The 12,008-nt window shown below is 55.0% G+C and overlaps 1 protein-coding gene across 4 annotated transcripts in view; it reads left to right on the top strand.

The window, feature by feature from the left end:
* TTC39A (tetratricopeptide repeat domain 39A) overlaps positions 1–12,008 on the top strand; it is a gene marked incomplete at its 5' end in the record, with an annotated part of 52,107 nt that overhangs the window by 27,338 nt on the left and 12,761 nt on the right. For all 4 annotated transcript variants that reach the window (XM_079697229.1, XM_079697232.1, XM_079697231.1 and 1 more), the window contains 9 exons: positions 1,088–1,219; positions 2,115–2,191; positions 3,466–3,533; positions 5,393–5,457; positions 7,506–7,605; positions 8,947–9,012; positions 10,354–10,462; positions 10,907–10,974; positions 11,056–11,115. In XM_079697229.1, coding sequence (XP_079553355.1) covers positions 1,088–1,219; positions 2,115–2,191; positions 3,466–3,533; positions 5,393–5,457; positions 7,506–7,605; positions 8,947–9,012; positions 10,354–10,462; positions 10,907–10,974; positions 11,056–11,115 — 745 coding nt within the window. The remainder of the gene's footprint in view (positions 1–1,087; positions 1,220–2,114; positions 2,192–3,465; positions 3,534–5,392; positions 5,458–7,505; positions 7,606–8,946; positions 9,013–10,353; positions 10,463–10,906; positions 10,975–11,055; positions 11,116–12,008) is intronic.

Here is a 12,008-nt window from a genome sequence, read left to right as displayed (position 1 = left end):
TGTTGCTCTCTGCGTGTGTTAGACTAAATGCCACCCCTCTCCCCGCCAACACCCTTTAGATGCGAGGTCTGGGGCTGTGGCGGAGCCGGGAGACAGGACGGGGAGGCTTCCTGAGACCGGCTCTCTCAGCCCTGTCACGTTGGTGCTGAGTCAGAGATAAATCTCACACTAGCGCTGTCCTTGAGGTGCCCACAGTCTGGGAGAGAGCTGAGCCTCGGCTGATATAAGTTCAGTGTGACCTGTGCCTCAGTTATAGACACATGCTCCCTTTGGGAGGGAGCCCTGGATTCCCAGTGGCCTTTGAGCCATTTGAGGGCCTTGACAGATGAGTCAGGGGATGCGGGGGTAGGGGATGGGCATTTCAGGCTGAGGGAACAGCAAGGACAAAGCCCTGCAGGAGGGAAAATGTGGGCTTTTCTCGAGGAGTGTGTGTGTGGTTCAGTGTGGTATAGTCTTGAATGTGACCAGATGGTGGGTCAGAAGCAGAAGTGATAAGAGGGCTGGGCTGGAGAGGTGGGCAGGGCCTGTGAATTGTGGAGCCTCGGGCCCCCAGCATTGTCTCATGGGATGTGGAAGTCACGGGAGGGCTCAACCAGAGAGCAACAGGATCAGATGATGGGGTGGGGAGAGGCAGGAGGTGGCGAGGTCAGTGAGGTCCAGAGAACAAGGATGGGCAAGCCCGAGGTGGGGCTTGAGGAGAGAAGAGACCCCACAGGCAGGACCTGCGGTAGGTGGGGCAGCAGGTGAGAGGCAGGCCCTGGCGCGGGGGAGTACCGCCTCAGGCCAGCACACTGCTGAGCTCTTTCGGAGTCCTCACGGCAGCCTTGCTGCTGCCGTCCATATGGAATGGGTGAGAAACCGAGGCTCAGATTGGGAGAGTCACTTAGAGCCACTCAGCAGGAAGAAGAGATGCTGGGATCCAAGGCCTTCTGAGCAGCAATGGGTCAGCCCTTGGCGAGTCCCTTCCCCTCTCTGGATCTGTGTTTCCTCCCATGCGGGACGGGGGAGGGGACGGTGGGTGATGACACAGGGTCAGCTACCTTGGAGTTCTAGGAGTTTATGCTCTCGTGTCCCTTCTGTCTGGCAGAACCAAGGAGAGCATGTACCACTCACTGACGTATGCCACCATCCTGGAGATGCAGGCCATGATGACCTTTGACCCCCAGGACATCCTACTTGCTGGCAACATGTTGAAGGAGGCCCAGTCGCTCTGTCAGAGGTCGCGGCCGGGGGTGTGGACAGGGATGAGGGGTTGTGAGGCCCATCCTTCTGTCACCTTGGCCTATCACAGTGCCTGACATGCCACTATTAGTCCTACTCCTTTTGGCTAAAAGAAGGTGTCCCCAAGTGCTAAAAGCCGTCCCTGTTAGCACTGCCTCAGGAGCTGTGTTGTCTGAGCCAGTCATGGAGGGCTTCCAGGGGCCAGGCTGGCTTGGGAGGAGACAAATCCTGGCTCTGTCACGTAATAACTCGCTGACCTTGGGCAAGCCCCTTTCTGGTCTGAATTTTCCTCATCCGTGAAATGGGTGTGATGACAGGGTTGTTGTGGGGACTGAATGAAGACATCCGTTACGGGACCTGGTGCATAGTTTGTGTTCAGTACATGTTAACTGCCTGAACGCGTGAATGAGTAGACCCCCAGGGTTCATGCACAGGTGGAGTCGTTACTCACTGGGACACACCCCTGCCTGCCCTAGGCCAGGCCCTGTGCTGGGCAGTGGCCACCCAGGGAATCATCAGACCCTGGCCCCTCTGACGCCTGAACTGCCTGATCGGGGAGACAGGCACAGACAGTAACACCCCAGCCTGATGCAGGGAGGCTCATGGGGTCGTGGGGGTCCAGCTGGAGGAACAGGAAAGGCATCCTGGAGGAGGTGATGCCAGAGCTGGGTCCTGTAGGGTGCCTAGGAACTGGCCAGGGTAGAGCAGGCAGGGGAGGGGGCTCCATGCAGAGGCAACAGCAGGGGCAAGGGTGTGAGAAGGCCTGGACTGGAGGGAGTTGCCAGGAGTTTACTGTGTGGAGTCCTACGGGAGGGGCAGGAGATGCTGTTGGAGGCGCCCGGGCCCCTCGCTCACCCTCCCTGAATGACCTGAGACCCCGTTTTCCTCTTCAGGCACCGGAGGAAGTCCACTGTAACAGATTCCTTCAACAGCCTGTTGCACCGCCCCACTATGGACCAGTTCACGGAAGGTGTGGCATCTGGGATGTCCTCTCAACTCTTCTGACACCAGGCAGCCCGGTTCCAGGCCCAGGAAGGGGTGGGAAGGGACAGCTGTCCTCCCAGTTGTCACCCAGGGGGCCGGGCCCTGCCCTAGACACTGGGACACAAATGGGTCAGACCTGGGGCCTTTTGAGGACTGGTCTCAGGTGGCGGGGGTGTGGGGTGGGGTGAGGGCGGGGGTGCAGGTGAGACTCACTTACCTGACAGTATTACCTGCTGGAAATTGGGTAAGAAAATGCTGTCGCAAGGTCCGTGCACTTTGCTCCTCAGGCCAGTGTAGGCTTAGGACTGTGTGTGCAGTTAGGTTTACTGGTTTAATTATCTTAGTGATCTCACATGCTCCTGAGGGGAATGTGGTCCTAGAGGCTGACACACTGAGATGAAACAGCTGGGGGCCGTGGAAGAGAAGGTCTGGGCCGCCAGAGCCATGTGGCACCTTTGTGCCGTGACCACATGTGGCAGTCCTGGAGACAGCAGAAGCCAACCATGAGCAATTTGGGGCCCTTTAGTGCAGGGGCGAATGGCCCTCCCCACCTCGAGAGCCCTTTGAAGGTCTCAGTGCGAAACAGCGCTTATGATGGTGCCACTTCCTCCTTCCTACCTTCCATGGCTCCCTGCTGCCCACAGGACCAAATCTGCAAGCCTCCACCCGTGTTTAAGACCCTTTACAGCCACACTTCTGCCCCTCATCTTTCCCTGTCCCCTAAATCTCTCCCTGCTCCACCCCATTTCAACCTTCTGTGGCTCAGCTGTCCCCCAGGCACCTGAGTTGTTTGGCTTTCCTGGGCCTCTGCCGAGAAAGCTCTTCCTGCCTCATCCTTCCATCCCACGTTCAACTCAAACAGCCCAGCTCAGGTGTCTTCTTCTGGAAGTCTTTCCTGACTCCTCAGGCTGCGTTAGTTCTCCTTCCTTACTCCTGCAGCCTGCGGCTTCCCTGGGTTGATCCCTTCATCCCAGCACTGTAGGGGTGTTGGTGCACAGCACCTACAGTGACGCCCGGAGGACAAGAGAACAAGGCCCAGGGCCCTGTGCTGATGTTCTCGGGGGTGGGGTCGGGGGTGTGAGCTAATTCAGGGCAATGGTGCATGCCACCAAGGAGCCTGGTGATGGGGATTCGGGAGGTGGCAGGCAGGTGCTGATTCAGGCTCCCTTTGCCTTTTGGGAAGTGGGATGAGGAGGATTTGGCCCAAGCCTCCTGCCAAGAGTCCCAGGAGGCCGCAGGGCTTTGGTTTTCTCCCTGCAGTGGAAATCCACGCTGAGGTCTGCTACGCAGAGTGCCTGCTGCAGAGAGCAGCCCTGACCTTCCTGCAGGTAGGAACCCTCTTCTTGTACAAGCAGCCTGGGGGTTTCAGAAGATGGATCACCACGTCTTAGCCTGAAGGGTCTAGAGCAGCCGTGCTCAGCCCCCTTGGGGTTGAGGCGAGGACTGAGGCTCCATCACCCCAACACTCCTGGCCCTGGGCAGGCTCAGTGGCAGAGGTGATGGGCCCTACCCCTCCACACGGAGCACACACGTTCCCACCCACTACCAGGATGTGCTTCCGTCTCGTGACTGCTGCTTCCCTGCTGTTTTTATGTCACGGGGGTGACAGAGCCTGCTTTACATTTGATTCATTCAGCAGACTAGTCTGAATGAATCAAACGTGATTCCTTCAAGAACTTGACTTGTAGAACCTGCAACATACCAGGCTTTGTATGTACATTACAGGCATGTTGTTTTTACATACCTTATACACATTGCATGTTTGTTTTTACCTACATTTCTATGTATTATTTAATCAGCACCTCACAGGCCTATGATGGGGAGGATTAGTGGGGGAGGAACTGCTTTCCCAGGGTCACATGGTTAGCAAATGGCAGAGCTGGGATTTGAACCAGGTCTGGCCAACTCAGAGCCTATGCTTCTCACCACGGTGGAAATTATGAGAACCATCACGTCATGATTTTACCAAAAAGCCTGGATTTTAATTATAAAATATAATCGTCATATAAATAGGTGTACTGGGGTGGAGAGGCACATATAAATTTTATTGTTGGGGTACTGTTTATTTTTGTTAGTGATTTTTCTATCTTTTTGGACCTCAGATGATTAGAATTGGATTAATCTGAATTCTTCGTTGGGATCACTTTAATAATTGCACCATGACTGGCCTTTTATTTCCGTTGTTTGTTTATTCTATTATTACACATAATAAATAATCGCCCACGAACCCCCCACCCAACCGGAGAACAGAACCCTGCTGGCACATCTCCTTGCCCTCTGCCTCCCTTCCCCCAGGGGAAACCACTACCTAGAGTTTGTATTTATCATCCCCTGCCCTATTTTTTAAAAATGGTTTTCTCGACTTCCTGTTCATGTCTGAACAGCATATTGTTACGTTTTAGTTGCCTTTGAGCTTCTTAAGGCCTCAAGCTGTGTGGGACTTGCTTTCTTCACCCAACCGTACGTGGCTGTGTAATACTGCCTTCTATGAATATACCAGTTTGTTTATCCATTATCCTGCTGAAGGATATCTGGGTTGTTTCTGGTTCTTGGCTACTATGAACAGTGATTCTGTGAGCATTCTTGAAGATGTTCATCCATTTCTCTTGGGTGTATACCTGGGAGTGGAACTGTCAGGTGGACTGTAGGTATTGGTGCTTTTTTTTTTTGGCTGCACTGTGTGGCATACGGGATCTTAGTTCCCCAACCAGGGTTCGAACCCGTGCCCCCTCTAGTGGAAGCACGGAGTCATAATCACTGGACTGCCAGGGAAGTCCCCAGGTACTGGCGCTTTAAATTACAAATGTGATAAATACCTGCTTGTTGTAAAAAAAACACAAGCAATCCAAAAATGAACGTCTCCCTTCCTTCCCCACAGTCCCTCCTCTGTTAACCGGTGGGAGCATCTCCTCCAGGCCTCTCTGCACGCACATAGTATATGTACATGTGAGCCTGCTACAGGAGGTTGTGGTCGAGCCCTGGGCATTGTGGAGGTCTTGTTTGGCAAGCAAGACCCTCATCTCAAGTACCAGGGGTAGAGTGGGGAGGCCTCTGACCCCACCCACGCGGGGCCCCTCATAAAGCTGGGCCCAGGGAGGGCCAGGCAGTATCCAGAGCCTTGTATGATCCCTCTCAAGCCTGTGGCTACCCACCCAGGCCCGGCTCTTAGCATCTCTCCCCCCTGCAGGACGAGAACATGGTGAGCTTCATCAAGGGTGGCATCAAAGTTCGAAACAGCTACCAGACCTACAAGTGAGTGGGGCTGGCCTGGGGGGCCTGAGGCCACAGCATCTACTGCCCTGTGCCCCGCAGGCTGCTTTGTGGGAGGTAGAGGGCACTGGCTGGAGGCAGGAAACCTAGAATGCTGTGTGACCTCAGGTAGATTTCTGTACCCTCAGGACTTCAGTTTTCTGAAATATTATTCCCCTGGGTGTATCCGTTCATTTGATCCCCCTGAGAGCTGACTCTGTGCCTGACCCTGAGCTAGGGGAAAACAAGGCACGTGTTCTGTACAAACAGCCCAGTCTGGTGGGGGTGGGAGAAAGACACAGGAACAGTCATTTTGAGAATAGCAGCAGGACTCCTACACATCCGTAAAGGCCCCGTCCAAATGCCGCTTTCCCCATAAAGCCTTCCTTGAACCCTCCAGTACACAGGGATGATGCTTACATAATACCACCTCTCCAAACTGGGAGCTCCTCGAGAGCCAGATTATTTCCATGCCATCTCAGCACTGGGCCACACATAGGCCATGTTTATGGGGCAAAGAATTAAGACTCAGTCCAGAGCACTTCTGCCCAATGTGGTCCCACAATCCTTATCTACAATTCCAAAATCAGAAAAGCTCTGAAAATAATTAACCCTCCCCCCTGCCCCAAGTTTGGCATTGAAACGCCTTTTCCATTAAAAGTTGACTTGAATTGACTTGAGACTATCATCTTTATTTTCCCCACTTAATGTGACTATTTCCCTGCAGAGAGATGGTGAGTTTGATTTCCAGGTATTACTAGGGTATAGCACACCATGCAGTATATGGACACCACACTGCTTTGTGGGTCCTGCTGGAATTGTTCAGGGAAACCAGACGGTGTTCTGGCCCTTGTAGTCTCCCTACCAGCTGCCAGAGTGATGTTTTCAAAGCACAAACCTTGTCAGGTCAGTCAGTCCCTGCTAACTCCTGAGACCCCCCCTCTTGCTCTTAGAATAAAGTCCTGGATCCTACCGAGTCATTCTTGGGAGGTCCCCCTGTCCTCCTAGCCATAGCTCCCGTCCCACCATGCCTCAGACATTTGGGCCTTCCCTCAGGTTTTCAAACATGCCAGATTTCTACCTCAGGGCCCCGGGCCACACTGTCCTCTCTGCCAGGAACACTTTGTGCCAGGCTAACTCCTCATCCCTCAGTTTTCAGCTCAGATGTCAGCTCCTTGAGGAAACCTTCCCAGAACCCCAAACTAGGCCAGGCTCCAGGGTTCCTCCTCATCCTCACAGTGACTCGATAGGGGTCTGTCTCTAAGAGCGGGAGAGTTGTGAGGACAGCAGCTTGATGGCTTTGCTCCCTGCTGTCCTCCAGTGCTTGGCACAGAGAAACCTTAGTCCATGTTTGCTGAGCGAATGCCCTCAAGATGCTCGTGGCCTAGAAGGGAGGCAGGTACATCTTTAAAGCCCCTGTCCTGCCCCAGGCAGACTGGGATATGGACTCTGAGCTATTGGTGACCAGAAGAAAGAGGGTTGGATTCCAACCAAGAGACTCCAGGAGGACTTCCTCAAGGAGGCGGTGTTGGAGTTAACCCAGGGGTTCCCAACTGGGGGCGGTTTTTCCTCCCATGAGACGTCTGGCGATGTCTGGAGACATTTTGATTGTCATACTGGGGGAGGTTGCTCCTGGCGTCTAGTGGGTAGAGGCCAGGGCTGCTGCTTTACATCCTAGGACGCACAGAATGGCCTCCTGCCCCAACCTGAACAAAGAAATTTTCCAGTTATCCAGCCTAAAATACTAGTAGTGCCGAGGTTGAGAAACTGTTGTAGACAGAATGCAGAGCGCGAGCAAATGCCTAGATGTTGGACGAGGCGGGTGTGCTGGGGCTGATATAGCTGGAATTCAAGAGCAAGCGGTATGTCATTATGATGGGAGATGGGGCTAGAAATTCCTCGAATATCAGCTCTCCGGACTGCCAGACGATTACAGATCCACCACCAGGGAGTTCTGAGATCAGCTAGGAGTATAGGGGCAAGTTGGGCCCAGCTGGAAGAGGACCCAGCCCCGCAAATGTGGCTGAAACAGGCTTTGCATCCCTCCGCAGGGAGCTAGACAGCCTCGTGCAGTCCTCACAGTACTGCAAGGGAGAGAACCACAGGCACTTTGAAGGAGGTGTGAAGCTCGGTGTGGGAGCCTTCAACCTGGTGAGTGCGCATGCCCTCCCCACATCCACAGCGTCTGGGCTCAAGATTAATCTCCCCTGCACGTCCCTGCCCTACTCATGGCCTCTGCCGAGCTACTATCCCGCGCCCCAGTGATGAAGCAGACACGTGGCCAGCCTGGGGGCTCACAGCTGGGGTGGAGATGGGGGCTGGCTGTGGCTCCAGAGTCCCTTGTTTCTTCCCAAGGCAAGTTGAAAGCTTGAAATCCACTATAGTGGCAGTATTTACAGCACCAGAAACTGACAAACACAATACATCAGGGCCTTTTCCTCCCTGGAGGGCTGGTGGTTAAACATTAACCAGTGACAGGGAAGGAGACAGGCCTGGAAACAGCTGATGACCCACAGGGAACAGAGAGCCAGGACTCCTTCCTGGGGGAGCCCGGGAAGGTTTCATGGAGGGGATAGTATTTGAGCTGGATCTGGAAGGATCCATAAGCGGGGGAAGTTTTCCAGGCAGGAAGGGCATTCTAGGCAGAGGGAACAGTGTGAGCTGAGGCAGGGAGGCTCAGAAGCATTGTGCCTGCTCCTGGGAGGAGGAGCTGCTCTCTGACAATTCAGACTCCTGGCCCTGGGTGGCCAGGGACTTACCCAAAAGTGTGAGTGTGGCAGGGGGTGGCTCTCTCCCCTCTAGGCAAAGCCTGTTCTGATGGGGGTCCCTGCCCCTCTCTGGGTTCCAGATTCCCCATATGTAAAATGGGAGCAGTGATCCCGGCCCAAGTGCTGGGAAATACAAGCTGCCAAGTGCATCAGATACTTTAGCAGGTTATAGCTGGACTGTCTGCGGTTTGAGAACTGGCTCCACCTCTGATGAGCTGTGGTGCCTCGGACATATCCTGTCACTTATCTGTGCCTCTGTTTCTCTGTCTGTTGAAAGGGGTTAGTAATCCCTTCTTTGCAGGACTGTTCTGAGGATCAAATGCAATGACAGAGCCCCTGGTACAAAGTAGGGATTCAGTGTAATAACAATAGCTAACTGCTAGGTGCAGGCCCTATTATGTGCTTCACATATATTAATTTGATCCATCTGGTAGGGGCTATTATTATTTCCATTTTACAGATGAGGAAACTGAGGCAGAGAGAGGAAATGTAACTGTCCGAGCTGGGAGTGGTGAGACTAGGATTTAGACGCAGTCTGCTCCTAACTGTCACTCTGTAGTGCCTCTCTATCTGGGGAAGTGGGCTTTTGGAAACCTAGGGCCTCCTCATGGGCATTCCAGAGACAGGGCCTGCACCTCTGGGATTACCCCCAGGACTCTGGAGGCTTGGAGACTGGGAGGGTCAGCCCCCACCCCTTCACGTGTCTACCTGCCTCTTCCTGCAGACGCTGTCCATGCTTCCTACCAGGATCCTGCGGCTGCTAGAATTCGTGGGGTTTTCAGGAAACAAGGTAACCACCTTTCTTCTGGGGATCCCAACCTGCTCAGCCCCAGGGCTGGAGGTCAGCTGGACAGGGTGAGGCTGAGGGGCTGCGGGGCCTGAGTGCCAGTCCTGGCTCAGCCCCCCTCAGTGTGTGGCCCTGGACAAGGCTCAGACCTCTCTGGACCTCAGTCTCCTCTCCTGCAAATGGGGTCATTGATCCCTGCCAGGCCCTTCCCAGGGTAGAGAGGCTCTAGGGTAAGGGTGGGTGTGAAGTGCAGCTCCTGGGGTCCTTCAGGGGCCTGGGGCCATATTCTCTGAGCCTGGCAGGTGTCAGGAACCTGGTCCTTCTCCCCTCAGAAGACCTTGAGCAAGTCCCTTACCTTGGGACCATTTTCTGGTCTGGGAGATGCCCAAGGGAAGCCCTACTGTGCATTGGGCCTTGAGGTGGAAACCAGAGGACTCAAGCACCCAGAGGCTTTACTGAGGGCAGGAACCTGAGTGTCAGGTAGCAGATCAGGGAGGGCTCCCTGGTGGAGGAGGCCTGATGTGGTACAAGAGGCATTAACCTGGAAGTCAGGAGCCCTGGGTCAGTCCAGCCTCATCCCCTTCTCCCTGTGAGTCTGAGCAAGGCCCGCCCTCCTCTGGGCCTCTTTTATTGTAAAACAAAGGGCTTTTTTTTTTTTTTTTTTAACATCAGATCAATGTTTCTCCAACTTGGACTTTCTCCAGCCCTTCCTGATTTTTGCCATGTCCACACACCTCTATATTATTACTTATTTTTTCTCAAATGTGATTCATATTTTTTACTTAAATTTATTTATAGGAAACATTACTACACAGAAAACCTGTATTATGTGGCACGATAAGAACATAATCATAACAATTAATACTACAAGAACTGAGCAATCTTACGAAAGCCCTGTCTGTGCCCCGAGCCTGTGGTCAGGATTATCTGCCTCCTTGTCATTCCTACTCCCCCACCAGACTTGGGGCTGCTCAGGGCCTTGGTGCCCACCATGGGGACTGAACAAGTGAATAAAGGGGGGAATGGGGAAGGGGTTATTGAGGAGGTAGGGGACACCCATGCCTTTGCCCTGGCTGTGGCAGCGGTGTCCCCTGCCCTCAGGAAGATGGCTGAGGCACTGAAAGGGGCAGCCCCTCGTTCAAGGTTGCACAGCCTGGGAGCAGCTGACCCGGCCTCCAGGGCTCCAGACTCGGAGTCCAGCACTCTCTGGTCCCTTCTGTGGCAGTGTTGCCCTCACACCTGTCCAGTGACCTCCCAGGCCCCTCCCCCCCTCCCTGGGTCCCGTGGAGGACCTTGGGGAGCTCAGGCCTTGCTGGCCTCAGCCAGTCCCCGTCTTTCCTCCAGGACTACGGGCTGCTGCAGCTGGAGGAGGGGGCATCGGGGCACAGCTTCCGTGCCGTGCTCTGTGTCATGTTGCTGCTGTGCTACCACACCTTCCTCACCTTTGTGCTCGGTAGGAGCGCGCTCGGGGCGAGTGCTGGGGCCTCTGGGCTTTGGTTGGCTCTAAGGGCAGGGGGTGAGAGGGCAAGGGGCTGCAGACTCTGCTCGGGCCCCCAGGACTGGGGATGGGGCACTGAAACCAGAAACAGCAGAGCCGAGTCAACTGTCCTGGGGCCTGGCCTGCTGACCACTCGCTTCCTCACAGTGTGACTGGGTTCCAGCCCCAGTTTTCTCATCTGTGAAATGGGGGTGGGTCATGCCCACCTCAGAGAGGGTGTGAGGATGCTGTAGGCTGTACTGTCTAATTCAATCCTCACATCACCCTGGAGATAGAAGAGTTATCATCCCCATTTCACAGAGGGGAAACGGAGACCCTGAGAAGCCCCTGGTAGGTTGCTGGGAGGAGGATCACCAGGGAGGATGGTGACGTGTCCTATTGTTCCCCCACCTCCTTCAGGCACTGGGAACGTCAACATCTCGGAGGCAGAGAAGCTCTTGAGACCCTACCTGAAGCGATACCCTAAGGTGAGCCCTACCTCCTGGCAGATACTCCCAGCCCACGTGTGCCTTGCGGACCCACACGGACCCACATGCGTGTTGTTGCAGGGCGCCATCTTCCTGTTCTTTGCGGGGCGGATTGAAGCCATTAAAGGCAATGTTGACGCGGTGAGTAATGGGGGTCGGAGCCGGTGCCGGAGGGCCCTTGGGTCTCCCAGGCCAGCAGGAAAACAGATACACACAGACGAACTCGGGGACAGGGCAGACTGGGAGGAGGGCCCCGAGAGAGGACTTACGGGAGAGCGGAGGCAGGAGAGGCATTTCCGACTGAGACAGTCTGGGAAGACGAGGGAGGAGGTGGCATTTGTGGTGAGTAGGATTTGACCGGGGGATGGAGGGCTACGGCATCCTTGAGTAAGGCAGAGAGGTGGGAAGACCCGCTGTCCAGGGCAGGGCGACAGGCTGGAACCCGGTGCCAGGGGCTGAAGCGGGCACCTTGAGGGTCTGGCTAAGGAGTCTGGGCTCTGTAGGTGGGAGGGAACCGTCGAAGGGGTGAGAGAGGGGAGGATCACGGTCCGGGCAGCATCCCCAGCATTAAGCCAAGGCCCAGGACGGACTCCATGACCTGGAGTTCTGGCGTCTCCCGCTGGTCCTGGCTGTGGTTCCTCAGGCAGCAGGACAGATGCCCGAGGTCCAGGTCACTTCGTGGGGGCTTCTGGAACCTTTGGAGTTTGCTCTGAGACATAGACGTTATTATCATATCACTTTAAGATTAGCACATTCCACTGCCTGTTATCCCTGCATTATAGCTCTGTCCCACCCTTTCATTTTGTGCTGCAAGACCAGAGTCCCCAGGAGGGACAGTAACTGGGCCCAAGGTCGTGTCAGACTCAGGCGGTAGAACCAGGGCTGGAGGCCACAACTCCTGTCTCCCCGATGCTGCCCCTCGCCCCCTGCCCGAGCCTGGCACAGGGCTGGGCCGCTGTGCACGGCAGGAGGCTGGGGCTACTGTGGAGCTGGGCGGGGACAGAGGGTGCAGAGAGCAGGGCGGGGGCGGGCCA

Source organism: Hyperoodon ampullatus, assembly GCF_949752795.1.
Source record: "Hyperoodon ampullatus genome assembly, chromosome: 2".
Lineage (NCBI taxonomy): Eukaryota > Metazoa > Chordata > Mammalia > Artiodactyla > Ziphiidae > Hyperoodon > Hyperoodon ampullatus.
The sequence above is the reverse complement of the archived record's forward strand: the minus strand, read 5'-3'. Positions and strand labels throughout refer to the sequence as shown.